The 26,183-nt window shown below is 41.9% G+C and overlaps 1 protein-coding gene across 1 annotated transcript; it reads right to left on the bottom strand.

The window, feature by feature from the left end:
* Nucleotides 1-785: 785 nt before the first annotated feature.
* Nucleotides 786-22,542, bottom strand: LOC139752598 (glutamate receptor U1-like). The gene is made up of 11 exons (XM_071668357.1): nt 22,119-22,542; nt 20,020-20,354; nt 17,734-17,904; nt 17,132-17,223; nt 15,121-15,198; nt 14,019-14,115; nt 12,703-12,833; nt 11,800-11,978; nt 8,950-9,170; nt 3,785-4,038; nt 786-3,517 (listed from the first exon to the last, which is right to left on the bottom strand). The coding sequence occupies exons 1-11, from the start codon at nt 22,315-22,317 to the stop codon at nt 3,073-3,075; spliced, it is 2,202 nt and encodes a 733-aa protein (XP_071524458.1). The 5' UTR covers nt 22,318-22,542; the 3' UTR covers nt 786-3,072.
* Between the last annotated feature and the right edge of the window lie 3,641 nt (nt 22,543-26,183).

The following is a 26,183-nucleotide window of genomic DNA, read 5'->3' on the forward strand; positions in this document are numbered from 1 at the left end:
TATATATATATATATATATATATATATATTTTTTTTTTTTTTTTTTAAAACTATTCGCCATTTCCCGCATTAGCGAGGTAGCGTTAAGAACAGAGGACTGGGCCTTTTTCGGAATATCCTCACCTGGCCCCCTCTGTTCCTTCTTTTGGAAAATTAAAAAAAAAACGAGAGGGGAGGATTTCCAGCCCCCCGCTCCCTCCCCTTTTAGTCGCCTTCTACGACACGCAGGGAATACGTGGGAAGTATTCTTAATCCCCTATCCCCAGGGATAAATATATATATATATATATATATATATATATATATATATATATATAATTATATATATATATATATATATATATATATATTTTTTTTTTTTTTTATACTTTGTCGCTGTCTCCCGCGTTTGCGAGGTAGCGCAAGGAAACAGACGAAAGAAATGGCCCAACCCCCCCCCCATACACATGTATATACATACGTCCACACACGCAAATATACATACCTACACAGCTTTCCATGGTTTACCCCAGACGCTTCACATGCCTTGATTCAATCCACTGACAGCACGTCAACCCCGGTATACCACATCGCTCCAATTCACTCTATTCCTTGCCCTCCTTTCACCCTCCTGCATGTTCAGGCCCCGATCACACAAAATCTTTTTCACTCCATCTTTCCACCTCCAATTTGGTCTCCCTCTTCTCCTCGTTCCCTCCACCTCCGACACATATATCCTCTTGGTCAATCTTTCCTCACTCATTCTCTCATGTGCCCAAACCACTTCAAAACACCCTCTTCTGCTCTTTCAACCACACTCTTTTTATTACCACAAATTTCTCTTACCTTATTATTACTTACTCGATCAAACCACCTCACACCACATATTGTCCTCAAAACATATCATTTCCAGCACATCCACCCTCCTCCGCACAACTCTATCTACAGCCCACGCCTCGCAAGCATATAACATTGTTGGAACCACTATTCCTTCAAACATACCCATTTTTGCTTTCCGAGATAATGTTCTCGACTTCCACACATTCTTCAACGCTCCCAGAACTTTCGCCCCCTCCCCCACCCTATGATTCACTTCCGCTTCCATGGTTCCATCCGCTGCCAAATTCACTCCCAGATATCTAAAACACTTAACTTCCTCCGGTTTTTCTCCATTCAAACCTACCTCCCAAGTGACTTGTCCCTCAACCATTCCCTGCGTTTGCGAGGTATCGCCAGAAACAGACGAAGAAATGACCTCATTCGCACACATCCATTCTATTACTGTCACGGACAATGCACCGAAGCCAGAGCATCCTATCCACAACCAGTCCCTACAGACCTTTCCCACTCTCATCCACACAGCACGACTTTACACTCTGTAATAAACCTCACACAATACATACAGGATAGCTTAGCTAGATACACAATACCAATAGTAATTGACATCAATAAGGCATTTGACAGCAGTCCTCCATGACATCTTCGCACAAAAGATGTTTGACACAACCCTCCACAACAAAGGAAAAGTAAAAGGTGGTTGTCCAACTTCATAGCTATCCGCCAAGCCAGAGTCATTGATAAAGGCTTCACCTCGAAAAGCCTCAGGTTCTACAGTAGAGTCCCCAAGAAAAAGGTTCTTTCTCCAGCACTCTTGAATCACCCAGTACATGACTTTCCGCCACCTCTTGCAAACCACATTGTGAAAAATCGTCCATGTAGACCTCACACTGAGACCACAGCACCCTGACAAAACATGCAACAGTACATCACAAAATTAGAATACTGATTTACTCGTAACTGAATGGCTGCATTACCTCAGAAATCCACCGTCACCTTCCTAACCTCTGACAGACATTAATCTAACTTGCACCCTCCCATAATCCTGAATGGTTAACCATTCTCTAACAAAGCTCTAACCATATTGCGTGTTAGACTCACACGCATGATCTTTCCCAAAAATACAAACACCCATAAAAAGGCTATAAACAATCTATATTCCCTCTAAACAATGACAGGCACCAGTTTTGGAAAAATGAATCTCTTAGTATTCTATACAAACAATTCATCTGCTCCACCCTAAACTACGCCTCACATAACTTATCTATCCTATCGAAAACATAAGTACAAAGTTGGAAACAACACAAAACTGAGCATTAAGAACAATTACCGGCTACCTAGCAACCAAAAATATTCAGCACCTGCACCACGAAACAAATACTCCTGACACCTTACCTCGATATGCTCAGGACTCACTTCTTGGCAACAGCACTAGACCCCACCCAGCCAAATCGCTTCATAAGAAATCACCATTTTCCAAGTAAAATTGAAAAGCTTACCCCTGCTTCATACTTCAGCATCCAGGAACACATACAGGTTCCCCCTCCCCCACAACAAACATGACTGACAAAATGTAAACACACCATAATGATTCGCTAAGCCATAGAAAACCGCTCTCCTAACGCAGTCCTAAACTCCACTTCACGAGTAGGCAATCTCATTTGTGTTTTGGATGTCTTCCCAACTTGCATGACCCCTCTTGCTCAAGGTGCAACTTCCATATTATTTATCATTATTCACTAAGTACATTGGCAAGTTTGGAACACCTGGAGTTCAATCTGCATTATATACAATTCTAATATGAATTTTCTATATAAAGGTGTCGTGGAACGATATACCAGTGACGCTATTACTCATACACGTAACAAATAGAGCAGCTAACAGCAAAAAGTAGACAGACACATAGAAAGAGGATCGCTGTAAGTGGTGTTCTTTGGTCTGTACCTGTGTTAAGGATGTGTTCTTGTCTAACCCTCCAGTCTGGCAATCTTGTAGTTCATCTGAAGACACCATAGAATCAATACCTTCCAGGAATATCATGTTACAGAGAGAGAGAGAGAGAGAGAGAGAGAGAGAGAGAGAGAGAGAGAGAGAGAGAGAGAGAGAGAGAGAGAAACTCGTCTATAGATTCCCGGATGGTGAAGAAGGATGACGGCTCAGCTAAGTCGATTCTAACAATGGTCAGGTCTTCAGCTGGTGTGAAGAACATACTGTACATAACTCTTCGAAATGACATCAGAGAGCACTGCCAGACATTCACCTGTCAGGAACTGCTGCTTTTCGGTTATTAACACTAGAGTTTGGTTTGTGAACTACGTTCGCTTGTGCCCGAGTCTCATACCCCAGGTAGCGTCCAGTCGGATCCACAGCGATAGAACGACCATCGTGGGTTGAGGAAGAAACAGCATTGGTAGATGTGTTCGCGTTGCACCTCTGCGTCATCAAGGCCTGACGGAACCGGACCTTCACTTGTGAGATGCAGAAAGACTTGTGTTTTTTTAACAAAATCTTCTTGCAGATCTTCTCCATCATGAAAAAGACAATTGCGAGGATTATCCCAATCAGGAGCACCAGGAAGGCAGTGACGGTGTGGGTGAAGTCGAGCTCCGTGAAGGGCATCCGTTCCTCGCAGGGGATCGCGACGCCCCACCACCGACGTCGCAATCGGTCTATCACCCCACCAGACACGAGGCGGAATAGTCTGTGGCGAGACACAGAAAAGAGCTTTTACAATAGGAGACATGTGTAAATCGATTAGGTTACGCGAGAGAGTTAGATTAAGCTAGGCTAATCTAGGTTAGGGTGATTGGTGTAAATCACAGTAAATGGAGAACGATGATAAAGATAAAAAAAGAAATAAAAAAGGCCAAGACATATATTAGTACAGCTCGACAAAGGGGCACATGTCAGTCACGTTCAAGAGTGAGAAAACAAGGGACTAAAGAGAGAGCCCAGCAAGCGTACGCACTCTCTGTCGAGCATTCCAGCGAAGGGTAAGTTTTTGGCATAACCAAGGTGACCATAAGAAGGGAAGAGCTTCACGTTGATCTCCTTGATGCTACAGTTTTCCTTGAACATGTAGGACATTAGCTGGGTCTCGCTGAGGAAGGCATAGTTCGCGGTGAGGAGCCTGGCGACGCCCTCCTCCTCCGAGGCCACCATCAGGTCAGGGTTATCGTCCAAACGCGAAGACAAGAGATCGTAGCTCCTTCCCTTGGCCTCCTGAAAAAGACCGATTGATACGGTTGCACTTGTCAATTTACCAAGGAATATATAGCTTTTTCTTTTCTTTCATACTATTCGCCATTTCCCGGATTAGCGTGGAAGCGTTAAGAACAGAAGACTGGGCCTTTGAGGGAATATCCTCACCTAGCCCCCTTCTCTGTTCCTTCTTTTGGAAAAAAAAAAAAAAAAAACGAGAGGGGAGGATTTCCAGCCCCCCGCTCCCTTCCCTACTAGTCGCCTTCTACGACACGCAGGGAGTAGGTGGGAAGTATTCTTTCTCCCCTATCTCCAGGGATATATATATATATATATATATATATATATATATATATATATATATATATTTTTTTTTTTTTTTTTCAAACTATTCGCCATTTCCCGCATTAGCGAGGTAGCGTTAAGAACAGAGGACTGGGCCTTTTTCGGAATATCCTCACCTGGCCCCCTCTGTTCCTTCTTTTGGAAAATTAAAAAAAAAAACGAGAGGGGAGGATTTCCAGCCCCCCGCTCCCTCCCCTTTTAGTCGCCTTCTACGACACGCAGGGAATACGTGGGAAGTATTCTTAATCCCCTATCCCCAGGGATAATATATATATATATATATATATATATATATATATATATATATATATATATATATATATATATATATATATATATTTTTTTTTTTTTTTTATACTTTGTCGCTGTCTCCCGCGTTTGCGAGGTAGCGCAAGGAAACAGACGAAAGAAATGGCCCAACCCCCCCCCCATACACATGTATATACATACGTCCACACACGCAAATATACATACCTACACAGCTTTCCATGGTTTACCCCAGACGCTTCACATGCCTTGATTCAATCCACTGACAGCACGTCAACCCCGGTATACCACATCGCTCCAATTCACTCTATTCCTTGCCCTCCTTTCACCCTCCTGCATGTTCAGGCCCCGATCACACAAAATCTTTTTCACTCCATCTTTCCACCTCCAATTTGGTCTCCCTCTTCTCCTCGTTCCCTCCACCTCCGACACATATATCCTCTTGGTCAATCTTTCCTCACTCATTCTCTCCATGTGCCCAAACCACTTCAAAACACCCTCTTCTGCTCTCTCAACCACGCTCTTTTTATTTCCACACCTCTCTCTTACCCTTACGTTACTCACTCGATCAAACCACCTCACACCACACATTGTCCTCAAACATCTCATTTCCAGCACATCCATCCTCCTGCGCACAACTCTATCCATAGCCCACGCCTCGCAACCATACAACATTGTTGGAACCACTATTCCCTCAAACATACCCATTTTTGCTTTCCGAGATAATGTTCTCGACTTCCACACATTCTTCAAGGCCCCCAGAATTTTCGCCCCCTCCCCCACCCTATGATCCACTTCCGCTTCCATGGTTCCATCCGCTGCCAGATCCACTCCCAGATATCTAAAACACTTCACTTCCTCCAGTTTTTCTCCATTCAAACTCACCTCCCAATTGACTTGACCCTCAACCCTACTGTACCTAATAACCTTGCTCTTATTCACATTTACTCTTAACTTATATATATATATATATATATATATATATATATATATATATATATATATATATATATATATATATATATATATATATATTGTTCCCTGGAAATTATTCTTCCATTATTAAGGCCGCTAAGAATATATAATTCAACCAGATTGCTGTATTTATGTCTGGTAATGTTTACAATCGGTATTTCCATTGTTTCCTCTTTCAAGCAATGATAAGAATTATTGTGATATATCTCCTCCAGTATACCTACTATTACTCTTTATAGGCTATTTGGTGAAAATATTGTTCCGTAAAGGATATCTACTACTTCTCGAGGTGTCCTGTGCCTTCACTGACTCACACGGACGGGACATTGTCTAGACTTTCTGACACTTTACGGTTGCCTGGTCGCACACACTCACTTCAAACCTTTGAAGACACACAAGTAAACTCTCCCAGTGCAAACACGACGGTGTTACATGTAGCAAATCTTATAACTTGTGACTTACTTAAGATAATAAGACCAGAAAAGCAAGTAATGGAAGTTTAACAGTATACGTCAAGTGTCTGGGACAAGCAGAGTTGGTCAAAAGCAGATGACATATATCCCTTAAGGGATGTAGTCAGTGTTTGCAACCATATGTCACCAATGCTTCACCCTGTACCACCCTGGAAACGACAATCCAAACACTAGTACTGATATGAAACTCAAGATCTGTATTCCACGTCTGCATTGCAAGGAAGAATATCATGTTCTGAAGCCCATTCAACTTACCTCGTCTACACAAACACCACACTGAACGACTTCCCTAAGGAATTATCACCGCTCTGAAACACACCTCGATTGGACTGCCGATGCTGCCAATCAAATGTCAAGTTGTCTCTATCTATGAAAATGGATTGATCTTGTCACTGCAGTTATGTCAGTTAAGGCTAGTGTTATAGCCAACACAGGGGCTTGGTAGATTATTCCATTTCCATCTCTTTCACAGTGATGGATGGGGTGGGGTGTAGTGCTATTTCTGGCATACGAAAATTCGTCCTGGTGGAAGTGTTGAAATTTCAGGTGTAGAGGTGACGTAGGTTTCTGCACAGTACTGTACAACCACCCTTACCAAACTGCGTCCATCGCTTATTGTGTTCTGTACCATCTCCGCTCCCCTTACAGATGAAGGTACAGTGAGCCATCTTGTGAACATCATGGATTACATTGGTCAGGTAACAATAAGCAAAGTTAGAAACTCCTCAACCTTGACGCCACCTTCCTTTCTGCTGCCTCATTATTATTATTATTATTATTATTATTATTATTATTATTATTATTATTATTGTTATTATTATCATTATTATTATTATTAATTATTATTATTACTATTATTATTATTATTATTATTATTATTATTATTATTATTATTATTATTATTACTATTATTGTTGTTATTATTATTATTATTATTATTATTATTATTATTATTATTATTATTATTTATTATTATCATCTTTATTATCATTATTATTATCATTATTATTATCATTATTATTATTATAATTATCATTACTATTATTAGTTTTATAAACCCCAGGATCCTTTGCAAAAAGTCTAAGGGCTCCTGTGGGTTCAAGGCTGCGCTCCACTCTTAAGCAGGGACAGGAAGAACTACTTTGAAGAGAGATGTTTCGGCTGCTGACGACGATACAACCTCGCCAAAGGTAACTTTTCACTCGCTGTGTAACCTCGAGAAGGTAGAGTCCGGCAACGCCTACGACACTCATTGACTAACAATATATATATATATATATATATATATATATATATATATATATATATATATATATATATATATATATTCCTATGAGTCCACGGGGAAAATGAAACACGATAAGTTCCCAAGCGCACTTTCGTGTAATAATCACATCATCAGGGGAGACACAAGAGAAAAATATAACAGTCAGTTGATATACAGCGAAGAGACGAAGCCAGGACGCCATTTGGTAAACATGCGATTGTGTCTCTTTTGTCTCCCCTTAATGTGATTATTACACAAAAATGCACTTGGGAACTTATCGTGTTTCATTTTCCCCGTGGACTCATAGGAATATCTTGATCACGCGCAAAATTGTGATCCTTTCCAATATATATATATATATATATATATATATATATATATATATATATATATATATATATATATATATATATATATATATATATATTATCCCTGGGGATGGGAGAGAAAGAATACTTCCCACGTATTCCCTGCGTGTCGTAGAAGGCGACTAAAAGGGAAGGGAGCGGGGGGCTGGAAATCCTCCCCTCTCGTTTTTTTTAATTTTCCAAAAGAAGGGACAGAGAAGGGGGCCAGGTGAGGATATTCCCTCAAAGGTCCAGTCCTCTGTTCTTAACGCAACCTCGCTAATGCGGGAAATGGCGAATAGTATGAAAGAAAGAATATATATATATATATATATATATATATATATATATATATATATATATATATATATATATATATATATATATATATATATATATATTTATTTATATATATTCATTTATTTATTTATTTATTTATATAACTCAACACAGTAGGACCAATCACATATAATCAGAGAGGCACATGTACACTTGAATTATACATAAACACGAGCACTATTATCTAAATGCAAACACAAACGTACCAAGAACTGCACAAGTACACGCATGGAAATAACGAACTCGGTATATCCACACGCACACTCCCTCTCTCTCTCTCTCTCTCTCTCTCTCTCTCTCTCTCTCTCTCTCTCTCTCTCTCTCTCTCTCTCTCTCTCTCTTGGTCTCTAACATATGTTGTGGGGCTTAGCCATCCCACCCCACCACCCCCCACTTCTGGCCTTCCTCTGTACACCTATAGTGCGGCTTAGGCAGCCAAGGAAAGATAAAAAACACAAAGTAGGAAGACAGGGAGAAAAGGAGAGAGAGAGAGAGAGAGAGAGAGAGAGAGAGAGAGAGAGAGAGAGAGAGAGAGAGAGAGAGAGAGAGAGAGAGATGATACATGGAGGAAGGATGTTTTTGTTCCGGACGAAGTAAATTTATGTTGATCGGGATGGTAATCAAGATGAGTCTGATGGCAAAGTTTCGGTAGACAACCGCAGGGACGTTGTGAGAGCGAGCTGAGTCTGGCTAAGGTCCAGGACAGTATAAAGAAGCTTTTGAATTAAGAAATTCACAAGACAGATGCTATACACGCCAGGTGGATTTGCACATCTTGTTAGAGGAGAGTGGTCCTTACACACACACACACACACACACACACACACACACACACACACACACACACACACACACACACACACACAAACCTGCCTCCTCATTCCGCCCCAGCTGCTAGAACTGGATCTCTCTGCGTTACCTTAAGGAACTGGAGAAGGGGTGTGCCTCTCATGATGCCGATCTGCCACGTAGGGTAGCTGGCGACGGCAGAAGCAAAGGAGCTGAAGGGGAGCATCTTGGTGCTCACGGTGAGGGAGGATGTGAGACGCGCTGTATAGGAAGCGTACAGGATGACACACGAGAACCAGAATAGCCAGAACACGGCGCGACCCCTGTAGGTGGCCGGCATGGTGGGCACTCCTGAAGGACAAGGGCCGAGTGATAAGTTTTGGGTCAGGCAAGGGAACCGGGTGGATGGCACTGCTGGAGGACCAGGTTTGGGTACATTTGAGTATATTAGAAACACATAACAAAGAGACTAGTAGCCTAGAACGAAGTTCCCTGTGGAGGACAGTAATATAGAAGGAAATAGGACAGTGAAGGAGAAGGTTACTCCCTCAGACACCTCTCCTGCACACAGCCAGGGAAATAGCTCTGACGGAAAGGAGTGGTTGAAGAGAGGTGATAGTTGGAGAACTGATGAGGCGGCTCTATACTGGGGTGAATAAAATCCCTGTGGATGTAGAACAGCTACTGACATGAAAACTAGTTATGGTACATACAGAACACTCCCAGCTTTTGAGATGCGGGGTTTTGTAATGGTCGATACGTGGGTTCCCAGGATAGAGTGCAGGATATACATGTGCGTAATATGTTTATGATATTGTGAGGTTGAAATGCTCTATCTTGAAATTTTAGCTGGAGGCGAATGAAAGTTATCAAAAGAAGTAGGGAGAAACGGTTTTTGCACTGCTGAAATGAACCAGGTTACTACACTACCATACGGAGATAATAAATAAATCCGCATTAAGAGGAGATATGTTCAGTACGAGAGAAAGAACGTATAGAAGAGTGCGGACGGGATGATAAGTTGACGCATGAAGCATAGAATCATTGGTGTTAGAGTAAATTGGCTAGAAGTCGAAGAACGAATATCGTTAATGAAAAGAAAGAGGATAGGCGATGAGACATAACCCTTAGGGACACCACTGTTTGTTCAGGTAAGAGGAAGTCGTCCCATTAACGACTAGCACAGTGGACCCACTGCGGAGGGAGATGTGTACCAGACAACCAAAGCCAAAGGAAGGAAGTCTAGATAGCAGACATGCCATACACCACCAGATGTTTTGGTGACGTCGAAAACCACAACAATACAGTTTCATCAATATCTGAGAAAGAGGCGCACCAGGATTCTACGCGACTGGGAATTTAGGAGTTAAAAAGTTTCAAAACCTTTGGATTTTTCAGAAGTGAAAGCAATGGGGCAATAGTTGGAGGGATTAAAACGTCGTCTTTTCTTAGGGATGAACTACACTAAGGTCTGCTTCCAAGACGTAGGGAATGTTTAGGTTTCAAGGCGAGAGACAAAATAGGCGAGCGAGGATCGGAGCTGGTTCAGAGGCACACTCCCTTAAGACTCGAGAAGGTATCCCACATGAACCATAAACCTCGCCTACTCGTAGCTTGAAGCTTACTTAAAGGACCTGGCCTGAGACAAATATACAATAGGTCATAGGTTCAGTGGGAAGAGGACTGGAAAAGAAATCCTTAAAAGTTAGAGGAGAGGAACGAACTGAAAAGGGCAGCTTTATCAGCAAGTGAGGAAGCTACACATTGATTAGAAGGTACAGTATCATCATGGGTTACCTCGGCAGGGGGTAGTACTGTGGGAGTAATATAGTTGAGGTGCTCCTCCAGGGTGGTGTATCAGTGAAGGTCAGAGGGTAGGCGGGTAGCATGATTGAGGTACAACAAGCGTGGGATGCGGTACGCACTCCCGTCCTCAGATCATAAAGACAAAGAAACACGAAGCAAGAATCCAAGAGACACGAATACACAACCTAAATTAAAGTAACATATTACGAATAGCGACCACAGGATTAAACTGAAGAAATTTCAGGACTTGAGCAACCGAACAAGTTTAAAATTATGAAAAAGATATATATATATATATATATATATATATATATATATATATATATATATATATATATATATATATATATATATATATATATATATATATATATATATACGTATACATTTATTAGATAGCTGTGTGCGTGTGTATATGTGTGTGATTCCTCATCAACTGACTTACATAAATTCAGCAGATAACACAACTAGGTCATAGACCCTTCTGATATCTGTTATCTCTATGCTGATAGGCTAACGCCAGTCGAGCTACTTGATCATATCAAACACCAGTTTCTCATAAAGCATGGGGAGTGCTTGGGTAAAGAAGTGGTGCTTTAGAATAAATTTTCCAGCGTTTTATAGCCACAGATTCAAATGCCTCCTGAGAACTGATATATACAGCGAGAAACGTCTGTCCGAACTCAGAATTGCAATCAGTAGAGAAAGATAGAAGATAACGATCAGATGGACTGTCCACTCAATGCCATATCAAAATGAGGTGATCTCAAAGCCCGAACGTCCATCCCATCAAAAGGAAGTGTTGCTAGTATCATTATTATCATCATCATATTCACAAAGTCTAATGACCTTGTGAATATCTCAAAGATATATCTAACAGTGGCAACGCTTCCTTTACACTGATTGGACGCTCGGGTGAGAGATCACCTGATTTTGTTTTCGCTTTCTGAACACTCGGCTCTTATACTTAAAGATTTGACAGTTCATTTGATCTGTATGCTTCATTTCCCTATTGATTCCAGTGTTGAGTTCTGACTGAGTCTTTTCCTGATTATCACATTAATTATTCTCATCATCGTCTCAAGATTACGATAATTACTTTAGGTTAATCATCGGCAAGTGTAAAGTTGATCTGTCTCCTCCCTCAGGAGTTCATAAGCCCGTAGGACCTTACCTTGTTGGACGACGCAGGAGAAGAACATGAACAAGATGTTGAAGAAGGTGAGGATGTCCCAGGGGACGAGGTTCTTCTCGTGCTGGTTGATGAACCACAGGGTGAAGGTGGCAGCTGCTAAGAGGGCCGCCGTTCCAACCCAGGTGTGTGGCTGGAAGGATTGCACGTACGTCCCCCACCTCCAGACACACACACAAAACAGTTGAGTTACGACAGGTGATGTCCAGGACATTTTGGGGACGTGACAATATTGAGGGATGACTCTGGTATTAACAATCTATATTAGAGTATCATAAAGTCATCTAAGTAGACATTCTATTTTCTATAAAGAGACATAATGATGAGAGATGCTTTCAGTGTGTGTTTCATTATCATTTACTCTTGTGTTAATTAGACTGCCCAGCTATCTTGTTTTATTATATAACGCAGCCTTGTGCCCCTGATCCACCTCATGCACAGAGAGACAGAATTGAGGCTGATGGAAATGAGAGTATTTGTAAACATTAGATTTCCGAGGATGGAGGAGAGTTTGGTTCGTGCTTTGTACACCGAGTTCCAGCCATAGCAAGCCTCCACTCTACATGTGATGCTTCCAGATTATCTCTCGAGACACGTCAGGTTCCACTCAGCTACTTTCTCCAAACAATTACTATTCAGCATCTCCCCCTCACACACGCCCCTATACTCACTTCCATCACCTTCTCAGTGATTCATACGCCACTAACTCCTTTCATGCGAAGGCCTTTCACGATCTTGCTTTCCTTTTTTGTCTTTTTACCTCCCTCCAGTATAGATTTTCCCATCATCACACAACTCTCCTCTTCCTACTACTGCACGTTCTTCAGAACATTCTCAACAGTTCCAGCAACTCATAACTCATAATCTTTATTCCCGATTCCTCACCCGATGTTGGACAGTGTGGCGTTGGAGCGGATGTAGAGGTTCCTGAAGAAGTACTCGACGTAGCCAGAGAAGTCGATGTCCATCAGTCGGTCCTTCGATATCGAGAGGCTGGCCAGGGCGACCTCTGCCTCCTACAGGGCGACACAAGGGGCTCATTAATCCTTGAGTAATAAAAAAAAAAGTCATTCTATAGAAAATGTTACGTTTTTTTTCCGTGCTGATGTTCAATTAAGGCGTGTCAAATCATTTACCATAAAACCTTAGAGTCTGCAAGATCGAGGAAAAAATATGTAGAAATTTTGTGTTCCAAGCAACGCTACATTCAAAATAGAATCTTAACGAAGAGATTCTCCCAGTAAACATTCGATCCAGCGGTACACCGACAGGTTTCGGGAAGAAGGCTCCTATGGCTGTATGGAAACGTACTACCGTTGTTTTTAGGAACAGCGAAGAGCTTCGTTGTCATGAGCCCGGCAAGTTATCGTAACCCTCGGAAATCTGCTGGTCTTTTGTTAAGCTGGACCAATATAATGCTGAGTAACTGTCCGGCGTAACCTAGGTGCAATTTGCTCCCCTACAAAGTGAAAATTTGTACAATAACTCGAAAATGAAACCATGAAGAGATTGGAATTCTGTAACAAAATCCTTGCAGTATCAGGGTCGATAATGTCTTTGTAAAACAAGTCGATGTGAATTTTCAAAAGGGAACAGAATTTCCCCATATGTTCATCACAGCGAGGTGAGGAATAGGTGCATTACGTAAACTAGAACGCAAGTATCTATACCCATACGAGAGGTACACAGATAAGAAGGTATTCGTAGCGTTACGGATCAAACATCTGAGGAACATCTTACAATAAGGCAGAAAGTTTACCCTAGAGTACAGTAAAGAGGTGTCAATTCCATTTGGTCATCCAGTGGGGCTGGGAACCCACCTTCTGAAAAAGAAAATAGATTCTCCTAAACTTGCATGTATTTATTAGCTCCGCATCATGTAAAAGGACAGGGAAATTATAGATAAGATTGATAACGGAACCTTGTATCAGCGATAATGATACGCGTATGACAGGGAGTTCTAGATCCTTAGTCAGAGACTAAAATATGAAGAAAGTTTTCGGTGTTCCATCCAGTGCAGGATATCAACTCAGATGATATGTGAACTGAACTGAGGCTTCGTTGTGCTTCGGGTTAGTCTCACTCACACCGAGGCTTCGTTGTGCTTCGGGTTAGTCTCACTCACACCGAGGCTTCGTTGTGCTTCGGGTTAGTCTCACTCACACCGAGGCTTCGTTATGCTTCGGGTTGATCTCACTCACCTGCCTGAAGACCATGCCCACCAGACCAGAGTGGTTGTCCGACGCGCCCATCCCGAAGATGTAGTCCCGCCGGTGGTGAGGCTGCAACACCCGGTACCTGCAGATATACGATGTCGCTCAGGATTGTGTTCATTGGTCGACAGGTGATGTACAGGATGTAACCACCTCCCAAGATGGGTCTGATACCAAGGTGATCAGACGGCCATGATACTAGCATAGCCTGCATCTCATTTCCCCTAAGAAAATACGAAATATTCAAGCTAATTGGTTGACATTTTTACAAGTGAAAAGCCTGCTTTTCATTTCCCTAAGAAGACACGAAATGTTCTAAGTGGTTGACATTTTTGAATGTGAAAACTCAGTGGTTTCGGTGGAAGCGAACATATATTCAGTAGTAGTGTGAAGTGTTCGGGACTGTTGGTCTGCCTTTAAGAAAGCTGTAGTTACAAGTTGTGTCGTTCAATATGGATCGGTCTTCTGTTTTGCGGTTTGCGTCAGAGTACGTGGAGTGTCCCCCACCACGAGATTTCTGAATTCACATAAAATTTTAAAGTACGTTCGTAAAAAGAAGAAAAAAAATCCTGCAGGGAATATTAGGGTACAGATTTTATGGCCTTGAGTATGAGGTCCTGATGCAGTGGTCTATACATTGACAATGAAGGAGACCTGATCGTAATGCCAAAGTGTCTGAACGACAGCTAAAGAATAGCAAAGGGTGTCTCTCTTGACTGCTGTAGAGAAGGACAGATCTTTGGGAGTTGAGGAACTTAGGTTTATTGTAGAGTTCCTGGGAATCTAGCGAGGATGAGAAAGATGGAAGGCGTCCATAGCTCCTGGGCCAGAAAAAAAAGGTACTTCACCGTCATTCAACCAAGACAACTTATCGACAGAAATTCTTCGATTCAGTAAGAATGAGTCAGTGAGAATGATTCAGTAAGAATGATTCTAGGATATCAACTTTGGCATTACATTGAAAAAACATAAAATACGTTGGCCTGTCCCTCTATTTGTCTATATCCCTCTCGACGATAATCAATGAGAGTGTCTCTGGCCATATCAACCAGGAGAACTCCCTCCACAACCTCTGCTACTCAGTACTCACGTGAAGTTGAGTTTCTGGGCCAGGATGTTGAAGATGTCCAGGAGGTACCCAACGTACACCTCCTCGTTCAGCTGCCTCCTGCAAGTACGGCTGGTGTTAGTACCAGTGATGTTATAAAGCTGGTGTTAGTACCAGTGGCGTTATAAGGCTGGTGTTAGTACCAGTGGCGTTATAAAGCTGGTGTTAGTACCAGTGGCGTTATAAGGCTGGTGTTAGTATCAATGATGTTATAAAGCTGGCAGTTAGTATCAGTGGTTATAGAGCTGGTGTTAGCACCAGTGGTGTTATGAAGCTGGTGTTAGTACCAGTGGTTATAAAGCTGGTGCTAGTACCAGTGGTTAGTAAAGCTGGTGCTAGTACAGCTGGTGTTAGTACCAGTGGTTATAAAGCTGGTGTTAGTACCAGTAGCGTTACAAAGCTGGTGTTAGTATCAGTGATTATAAAGCTGGTGTTAGCATCAGTGTTATAAAGCTGGTGGTAGTACCAGTGGTTATAAAGCTGGTGTTAGTACCAGTGGTTATAAAGCTGGTGTTAGCATCAGTGTTATAAAGCTGGTGGTAGTACCAGTGGTTATAAAGCTGGTGTTAGTACCAGTAGCGTTACAAAGCTGGTGTTAGTATCAGTGATTATAAAGCTGGTGTTAGCATCAGTGTTATAAAGCTGGTGGTAGTACCAGTGGTTATAAAGCTGGTGTTAGTACCAGTGGTGTTAGTATCAGCGTTGTTATAAAGCTGGTGTTAGTACCAGTGGCGTTATAAAGCTAGTGTTAGTACCGGTGGTTATAAAGCTAGTGTTAGTATGAGTGGCGTTATAAAGCTGGTGTTAGTACCAGTGGCGTTATAAACCTAGAGTTAGTACCAGTGGTTATAAAGCTGGTGTTAGTACCAGTGGTGTTCTAAAGCTAGAGTTAGTACCAGTGGCGTTATAAACCTAGAGTTAGTACCAGTGGTTATAAAGCTGGTGTTAGTACCAGTGGTGTTCTAAAGCTAGAGTTAGTACCAGTGGCGTTATAAAGCTGGTGATAGTACCAGTGGAGTTATAAAGCTGGTGATAGTACCAGTGGAGTTAATGCAGTTGGTGTTAGTACCATTGTGTTATAAAGCTGGTGTTAGAACCAGTGGTGTTAGCGAAGCTGGTGTCCATACCACTGGTGTCAGTACCAGTGATGTTAGAGCATTTGGAGTCAATACCAGTGGTGTCAGCACAGCTGGTGTTAGTCCAGTTGGTGTTAATACCACTAGTGTTAAAGCAGTTATTGTTAGTACCAGGAATGTTAGCACAGATGGTGTTATCACCAGAGGTCTTAGCACACCCGTTGTTGTCAACAGCTGGTGTTAACCTAGCTGGTATTAATAAGTGTTGTTGGTGCAGATGGTGTTGATAACAACGGCGTTCGTTCAGCTGGTGTTGATATCATGAACAAAGTCATGTATGCCATTACAAGCATGCAGGTCTGTTTGAAAATTGTTTTCATCCCAAGAAAACTTACCTTTGGCTACGGTCATATGTGCCTCTTCTCAATATCATTATGAAGTCTAGTAGTATCCTAAGTGATCTTATCTATATCAACCATTCATTACAATCTCACTACAGATGATGGCGTGTTCCGTCACACAGTGAGGCAGGGAGGCACTCATGACTCAAAATCTTTTTCCACTCCATCCTTCCATCTCGTTTGGTCTCCCTCTTCTCCTTCCATCTATCTCCTCCACTCCTGATACATGTATCCTCCTTGTCAAGCTCTCCTCACTCATTCGTACCATATGCCCATACCATTTCAGCATACCCTCTGCAGCAGCTCTCTCAATCGCACTTTTCTTATTCTAGGGAAGACAAATTAAAGCATTCGTTTTTGTCTAATGATGTGGCAAGAGAATGAAGGAAAGAAGGAGCCCCGAGCTCACTAAATGAAGTACGAGCTACCTCCACCAACAGGTAATGATGAGGTGAGGAATCTGAAGGAGGGGGGGGGGGGTGAACAGGGGACTAACACAGAGCACTTGGTTCTCACTGAGGGCGGTGGGTGAGGCAGCGGGGGTCGTAGTGGTACTGGTCATCACTGTGCCGGGTGCAGTTCTCGCCCAGCATCACGTACGGTGGATACTGCAGGGCGAGTGTAAGGAGAGAAATACACATTACCCAATGTATACACGTGGGAACGTGGAAAGAAAACTTTCCCATATTTGTTTCTACGTTACTTCATCCCTGGATAATTTTCGTATTGAGAATCTGTACAAAAGGGACAATGATTCATTGAACTTATGCTATTTATAATTCATCATTTCTAATAAAATGCAGTGAAGTGCTTGGCCATGAAATATATATACACAGCAGGGTTAGGGAACTGGCTCATCTGTGATAAAATGTGACGAGGGGTCTCAGGTGAATTTCAAACTACTGTACTTTCTTATTCACTGTCTTCAGGATCTGATAATTGGCAAGGACATCGACAGTCTGTTCAGTTTACAGTGAGCTACATTGTCTAAAGAACAGAAACTTGCTAGCACCAGTTTCCTCTGTTGCCTACGTACAGGCAATCCCTCCCTAAAAGGTGCCATGTTCTGCGTTAACACAGTGAGCTTGGAGTTTCACCAGAGTATAATGCAGACGTACGGGGAATGAGGCAAGGGTGATGGTGTGGCCATGGAAGTCGAGAGGTCCTTGGCCCGGTGCGTGGTGCAGGAGTAGGCCGGTGGTGGGTATCCAGTTGCCGATGGGTTGCACAACGCTCTCATTCGAATCACTGAAGCTAAACACCTCTTGGACCACCACTTGCTTCGTCGCCTGCACAAAGTACGTTGAAAAGATAAAGATTATAATACCATAATAACTGATTCAATGATAGAAGCATTTCACCTATGTGTATCTGAAACATGAAACACAAAAGCCAGCTACAATGAGGTTACGCAGCCCGATTTCACAAACGAGTTTATGGTCACCTGGATATCCGGCGTCGCCTTCGTAGTAGCAAACACGGGCGGATATAGGACAGGACAGACGGGTTTGTCGCTGCCCACTGACCTCAACAAAACTGATCTGAAGAATAAGACTTATCGTGTTGAATGGACAAGGCAACAACTATTAAAACATATCTCGTTGTGAACGTTCTCTATCATAACTCATTACCTGATTCAGTAATACAGTTCCTTCAGTATGGTCTTCAAATACCAACTTTTCGTATAGGGTAGTAACTCCAAGAGATCTTTGGCACACTCTATTCAGACAGTTTTTTCCCTTGGACCTTTCTAAGGTGTCACTGTTATACTATTAGTCTTTTTACTTTTAACTGAAATGAATGTAATATTTGATGGAGATTTGTGTACTGATAATTTTTTAATAATAAGAAGTCGTGTTGTGCTGTGAAGCTCAGATTCCAGTAGGCAGGAAAAGTGGTAACTATTGCAATTGGTTCACCGATCAATTGTTATTGCCCTGGCAACAGATGACGCTAATGATGAATTGCATTATACCACCACTCGGTCGAAACGCATGACCAAAATTGAAGCATTCATATATATCAAGATAATACTCGTTCAATTCATAGCAAACTAGGCAATCCTTGCTGAGTGTTCCCAAAAATTAGGTTCGTGTCGCATGCTTGGCTAACTTCGTCTGAGCACAGGACACGTAAGCAAACAATGTGACGCGAGATGCCTAGGCTGAGCGTGTTTCCTCGCTTCAAATTACGTGACTTCTTGGTTCGAGTACAACATAATCTTAACCGGAATGTGCTTCATTATACATGAGATCTATCGAAAAAGTCATAAGAAAATTCAAAAATCGCCTGACATAGCCTGGAATTTCACTTTGTTAGTAATGTTTGTGTGAATATTTATCCTAAAGCCACGGAGGTAGTTTGATCTTACGAGTATCGTTGAAAATAGTATTGCACATTGTTTTTCTCACCTTGAGCAATGGGATCGTCCTGTTAAGTATTTGTAGATCATTATAAACAGCCCAATACTGAGTCGTACACCACAGCCTAAAAAAAACTTAATATTAGTGGTCTATACAAATTGGATAACTTTATTGTTGATAAAAATTTGTAAACAATTCACCCTCTTGTCCACATAATAAATTTATGATACGCTCGCTTTCTGTCCTGGACAATCACATGTTTACCAAATGGCGTCCTTGCTACGTCTCTTCGCTGTATATCAATTGACTGTTATATTTCTCTCTTGTGTCTCCCCTGATGATGTGATTATTACACGAAAGTGCACCTGGGAACTTATCGTGTTTCATTGTCCCCGTGGACTCATAGGAATGTACTTGATCACGCGCAAAATTGCAAAATTGTGATCCTTTCCAATATATATATATATATATATATATATATATATATATATATATATATATATATATATATATATATATATTCTTTCATAATATTCGCCATTTCCCGCATTAGCGAGGTAGCGTTAAGAACAAAGGACTGGGCCTTTGAGGGAATATCCTCACCTGGCCCCCTTCTCTGTTCCTTCTTTTGGAAAATTAAAAAAAAGAATGAGAGGGGAGGATTTCCAGCCCCCCGCTCCCTTCCACTTTAGTCGCCTTTTACGACAAGCAAGGAATACGTGGGAAGTATTCTTTCTCCCCAGGGATATATATATCTTTCATACTATTAGCCATTTCCCGCATTAGCGAGGTAGCGTTAAGAACAGATGACTGGGCCCTTGAGGGAATATCCTCACCTGGCCCCATTCTCTGTTCCTTCTTTTGGAAAAAAAAAAAAAAAAAAAAAATATATATATATATATATATATATATATATATATATATATATATATATATATATATATATATATATATATATATATATATATATATATCACACATTTCTGAAATAATTTTAAATTAATGAGTGCCAGCGATTGTGAGTAAAGAGAATTCGTTCACCTTGGTATATGAAGCGATAAGCCAGGAAGCTACGCTGGACATCCCCTTGTTGGCAGGTGTCAGGTCCTGCCCTACCACCACCTGGGGAATGCTACCACCTATCAGCCCGTACTGATCCACCATCTGGCTCACAGTCTCTTCCAGGTGGTCCCGGGAGGTAAGGTGGACCATGGCGAGTTGGCGATTCCAGCAACGGCTTCCAGCAGACAGTCCGAAGCCATTCCGTTGGCTACAGCGGGAGGTTGGCGCGGGTGGGGTTCCGTCGCCACACGAGGTAGGAAATACTAGGCTGTGGGCCAGGGCCAAAGCCACGTTCCTGTACGCTTCCTTCACACCTGCAATTGTACAAAAACATCTGATAAATCTACCATATTTTGCAAAATGTTAACTATGTTCAATATTAATGTTACATATAGCAATATAATGCTAAGGATTGTACTGACAATGATCACTGTAGTAGTGATTATCATAAGCAATACTATCATTTTTTCAAAAATTATACCGACACCATGAATGGTACTATCAATTCTATCTTAACTAACACTGACAACATAAATAGATAAAAATAAGAAATACACGATGCAACTAAGTTCTTTACAACTCAAAAGATGTCTTTTTATATGGAGACAAAAGGAATGTTGCTCCGTACTAGAAACGTCGCACAAGTAAAGTGTAGTGTTCTTTTTATTAACCAAACATTACTGTTGATGTTGCTTTCAAAGTGAGGGATGCGGCGTCCGCGTACCAGATATAATCGGGTCGAAAAGAGGTGACTTCCGTCATATACTATATCCTATATATATATATATATATATATATATATATATATATATATATATATATATATATATATATATATATATATAATATATATATATTTATATATATATATATATATATATATATATATATATATATATATATATATACATATGAATTATTGGGTTTACTCTATATATCTAAATATCGCAGTCATCTCTATAAGAGATGTTTCGCAAGGCTGAAGCCACTAATGAAGCATAAGAAACGAAGGACACGGACAAATCCCCGAAAAACAAACCTTTGCCGACCAAAACTCAACAAAATTAATTCCTCTTCAGAAAATTAATTTGTTTTACAGTGGGACAGCGAACAAGGATCGGGTGCAGAAGGTATACGTGAGTTGTAAGGGGAGGAGGCTAAAACGAACCTTAATTCTAAAGGTCTTGCACGTAGACCCGAGGCACCCTCCTGGTTTGGGTTGCGTGACCCAAGGCGACGCAATCTACACACATTCCCATTTATTCGAAAGGAACTGAATAGACAAAGTCTGATGATGGCTTTCTGGCTGCACCCAGGATCCTAAAGACAGGTACTGAAGGCCCCAAGTGTCGCAAGATGGCCCAGCCACAGTGTAATTGAATATCTAACAAGTATTGAAAACAAGTCGGTCGGTACGAAGATATCAATGCTTTTTCTGTCTGTGTGTGACGATTTTCACTGCTTTTGTATGACGATGTTAACACTTTCTATGTGTCTGTAACACATTAAAACACTGCGCCTTAGTATGTATAATATCAACGTGATGTGGGTCGTATTCGCAATATCAACGTTACGTCATAGTCTATATAACAATACTCACAGTGAAAGGGTTTGATTAAAGATCATATTTCTTATACTGCGTCTAGGATTTATACCACCGTCAATATTCTTTCTATCTTGGTTCCTTTAATGATATGATTATTAAAGTCTCAGTCTATATAACAGTGCAAACACTCCGTGTGGGAGCTCAAAACATCATTCTCTTTCTCTGTTTTATCATTCTCTGTTTTCCCTTGGGTCTCAGTGATATAGCAACGTTTAGGTGTATATCACAAAAGTAACCTACTAAGTTCGACCGTATGAAATAAAAAAAAAAGGACTGGTTCACAAATATATACGTGTGCAGACAATGTCCAGGTGTAGAAATGTATGATGACATGGATTCTACATCAGGTCTATGTAGTAAATATGAGGTTTAGGTCTACTATTTCAGCAAGATAAGGTGTACCATATAGATGTGTACAAGGATGAAGCGAGGTATACTGGCCAGGGTACAGGCGAAGGCGTTATATACTGACCGAAAGACGGATGAACACACACAGAAATCATGCTGACGTGTAAGCTCCGCGCTAGGTCGGCGATGAACCTCCCCAGGTTTTGCAGATCATTCGAGGTCAGCCTCATGTCCGACGTGGGCTGGGCAGACTGGCTCATCCCTGGTATCGGTAAAGTTAAAGCCAGGCAGACAACCAAGGAGAGAACGGTCTTCATTCTCATGACGCTGAAGATGTCATGAATATCTAGGTGGCCGGCCACACCTCAGGAATGTACCAGGTAAGAGGGCATTCTGGCGTTCGTGGAGAATTCAGTCAGGGACGATGGAGCAATTCTTCTTCCTGCAAGATAATGGAACAAATAACTACATATCCAGAGACGCAGCACCTATCACCGGCTCTTTTGCCTCCCTTGAGCAGGACTCTACAACCCTTGGGTATGATGGCGTGGCCCTCCACCCGACCCTCGAGTGTCGGATCAAAAGCCAGGCTAGTGACAACCAAGGGTTGTACCATCGTGTTCATGCGTCGCACCCAATTGTTCAAGGATCATACCGCCGTGCTCAAGGGATTCAGCTTTAAGCACTATGGCTGGTATACCAACACTATATAACACCCGGCGAGCTAAAAGGCAAGGCTTAAGACTGTCTGTACAATACATAACATACATTTTGCTTTCATAATTTCCTGTCTGATCAAAGTATTAGGAATACCGTCATGGACAAGAACCTCAACCGTAAGGAGAATCCCCTCCAGAGCTCTCACTTAGTTTATCAAATTACCTGTAAAGAAAGAGGCTGCAAATTATAACTTAAGACGTATCACCATACATCTCTAACATGGCGTACCCAGGTTATGTATGGAAAACCAACAAAGAATCAGCCTACCTAGAAAGCAGATGGTACATTCAACAAGATAACAGATACATGAAAAATATCAAGCGTCTTCACGTTACAGAGTCCCTCCTTATCAGTGACATGAGACCTTCACTCAAGCCACAAAACACGAGACAAGATCGCACTCTACATCTCTTTAACAGCCTGTCAAAAATAAGAATTCACCTGGCTGTTGGAGTTCTTCCTTGTGTCTGTCCAGCCGCGTTGTTTTGGGCCTCCCCGAGTACAGGCAGCTACTTTTGCACTCGCTGAGCCATTTGCTTCTCCTACACATAATCCACTGAGATTCAAAACTGATACATGTATTCATATATCAAAGGAATTCTAGAGTCAGATCACCTCACCAAACATATTCAAGGTAGTCATTCGGTACAGTCCAGTACCAATTCACAGTCTATATACAAGAGGTCCAAATAAACTCATGCACTTCTACCTACCAGTCTTCGGCAGACCGACCGAGCCAATACTGGGCGGACGGAGCTGCAAGCGCACCCTTACCTGTACTCATATACAGGGCGTAAATAATTCCCAAACGATTGTGACGCACTCCTCATGCCAGCTGACACACACACACCCAGTTTCGACAGCATGGTAATGTGTGACGGCTTCCACAATGATGCCAATCTCTCACAAAGCAGGTTCAACAAATACAAGTTCAGGCCTAAGAGACGCTGCATGTACGCTTCCCATGTACATGGCTGTTGCGTGAAGCTGAGAGCATTGGGGTATTAAGATGAGGGATGGTTGGACTACTCCCAGGGCCCGATAGTTTGTGGGGCACTTAAAGAAATATACATTTTCTTTAAAGCATCCTAGGGTCCGAATCCTGAGGTTGGGGAGGGGAGAGTGCTCTTGAAATGAGAAGGTCCGATTTGCCTTAAATAAGAGTCCTTTAGCCAGAGGAGCGAAGAGGGAGGTGCTGAAAAATGAGAGGATCCTATCTTTAAGATATTCCTACGGCCTGGTAATTTAGAGGAGCCCCTCCAAATGAGAGGACCCAATTTCCCTTGCAGTTATCATTGCTGTCATGATTTCATGAATGTCAAGATTCCAGAAATTTTGTATGGTGTAAAGCTTGCATAATCATATCTAGAGGTACACACGGCATAGATCATATCTGGTTTCATTACATTATTTTCCAAAATCTGCCAAGGAGGTAGAGAGGCAAGAATGTATTGGCCCCAGAGCCCCATAAACCTCAAGACACCACTGGAGCTGAGCATCACATGGGTCATGGTTCTGTTTGGGCCCTGGACACAGCCTGCTTCTGGACTCTAACCAGATCTGGACTCTATCTGGGTCTAAGAACTACCCGACTGCGACATTGCAAAGTTCCGGTCATTACGTGGCATGGAGTTGGACGCTTCCTCAGCCCTGACTCTCTCTTACGTTACACTCTCTAATTAAGTAACCTTCAATACTCGTCTTCCGAACGAATTGCATACACTTGCTGAGTAATTACGTTAGTGTATCACCCTGGGACATCAAAGCAGCTGACAATGTCACCAGTTTCATCCACCATTCCAGACGCCCTTTGCGCGGGAAATCGATGTAATGTGCCACCAGTCTTCATTTCTGTCAGTGAACCCCTCCGCACGCCACCAACCCTTGGATATGTTGTGGCTAAGGTTGCCTTCTATACCATGTTTCATCTGACTGAACACTATTTCAGGGTATTCATATCATACCTGCAACATTATTAGGCAATTAAAGATGCAGACAAGCGTCTGCACTTCTACCCTAGTATGTTACTTCCTTCAGGCGTTTACTGGCCGACAACTCTCACTTGGCCGCCACTTCAACATCTAAGGTTAGCTTAGCTCACCAATTATATCATCAATTGTTTGTCTTCCTCCCTTACACGTTTGCGGGCAGCTCATCTCGAACGTTGATTACTTAATTAAGTTGCAAGACCCACCAACTGCAAAGATAATGCAACCTATCGCTAAAATTTGTCAAGTTTCCTGATATTATTCAACGTGTCGATTCTTCCATACGTCCATACGAATAAATAAGTTAGATATTCTTCCTGTAAATACATAGCTCCCCATTTCTCAAGTAGGAAAAACGCGACGCGGTCCGCTACTAAAGACGTGAAATATTTGCAATAGTAATCACTGGTCTCGGCGACTGTAGCATGACTGCTGTGTACACAGGCTGTCCGAGAAATTCAAATAGTCCAGCGTCACGCCGACTTCCGCTGTGGTTCTGTTTACAAAAAACCGTTGTGCGATGACGCTCACCTCAACATTTTCATCATCCTAAGAGAAGTTGTACCACGCGCAAAAGCCTGAGCCTGCCGACCATTGTTATAAAGAGTGACGCTGAGGTATCTTACTGAAAGTTTCATGATGGAGAAGCATTTTCTTGGAGGTAGTCCTTCCATCATGCCTTAGCAAAGCCGCAGTTCCCGGTAATATGGGTGGCCCCACCGCTGGCTAGCCTAAGTCAAACTAAGAGCGCGTTATTCCAGCTTTACACAGCTCTTCATGTTTCATGCGTGTTTCAGTGTAAATCTACAAACGTCAACTTAAGTTTAATTACTTCTGTGTTCAAGAGTCATTATGCATTGAGACCTTTCGCTGTTTCAAGGTAGGAGTGGAACATTGACTCTGGCACATATCGTTGCAGTCATGTATGTAAACTTCTGTATGTATGTATTCACAGATATGGATACTTGTACGTGCGTGTGATTGTTTGCATAATCATTAATGTAAGAATGTTTGCTGTGTGTGTATGTACTAGTGTGTTTGGGTATGACTATAATCTGTGTTACGGAAAGAGAATTTTTACACTCGTGTTGCTTTGTCTCGCCATGTGTAAATGTACCGAGTCTTTACTCCCATTTGTGTATACAAAGTCATTCCCCAGCATAAACCAAGTATCCATTTATCGGCCAACCTGAGGGAAAAATGAATACCCGAGTTACGTGTGGGCCAACTGCCGCGCCGAGGATTCGAACCCATCAGGGTCTGACCCCTGACGTGCCCGCTCTGTCTCAAGGTCAGTCGCTTTAACCTTTACACCAAGAACACTATGTACATATATGATTGTGTTTTATACGGAGAGAGTTTGACATTTGTGATGCTCCATCTCATAGCCACGTATATATGATTGTCCATATCTTCACTCATGTCCACACACACACACAAAAATAGGAGTAAGGACATCGCACTAACACACACAATTAGGG

This window comes from Panulirus ornatus, chromosome 2 (genome assembly GCF_036320965.1).
Source record: "Panulirus ornatus isolate Po-2019 chromosome 2, ASM3632096v1, whole genome shotgun sequence".
Lineage (NCBI taxonomy): Eukaryota > Metazoa > Arthropoda > Malacostraca > Decapoda > Palinuridae > Panulirus > Panulirus ornatus.

What these genes read in the sequence shown, in the direction of transcription:
- LOC139752598 (XM_071668357.1), bottom strand. Translation starts at nt 22,317, where the DNA reads ATGAGAATGAAGACCGTTCTCTCCTTGGTTGTCTGCCTGGCTTTAACT. An exon ending in TTATCGCTTCATATACCAAG is followed by an intron (nt 17,905 to 20,019) that starts GTGAACGAATTC and finishes TACTTTGTGCAG; the next exon opens with GCGACGAAGCAAGTGGTGGT. An exon ending in GCCCAGAAACTCAACTTCAC is followed by an intron (nt 14,116 to 15,120) that starts GTGAGTACTGAG and finishes GTATATCTGCAG; the next exon opens with GTACCGGGTGTTGCAGCCTC.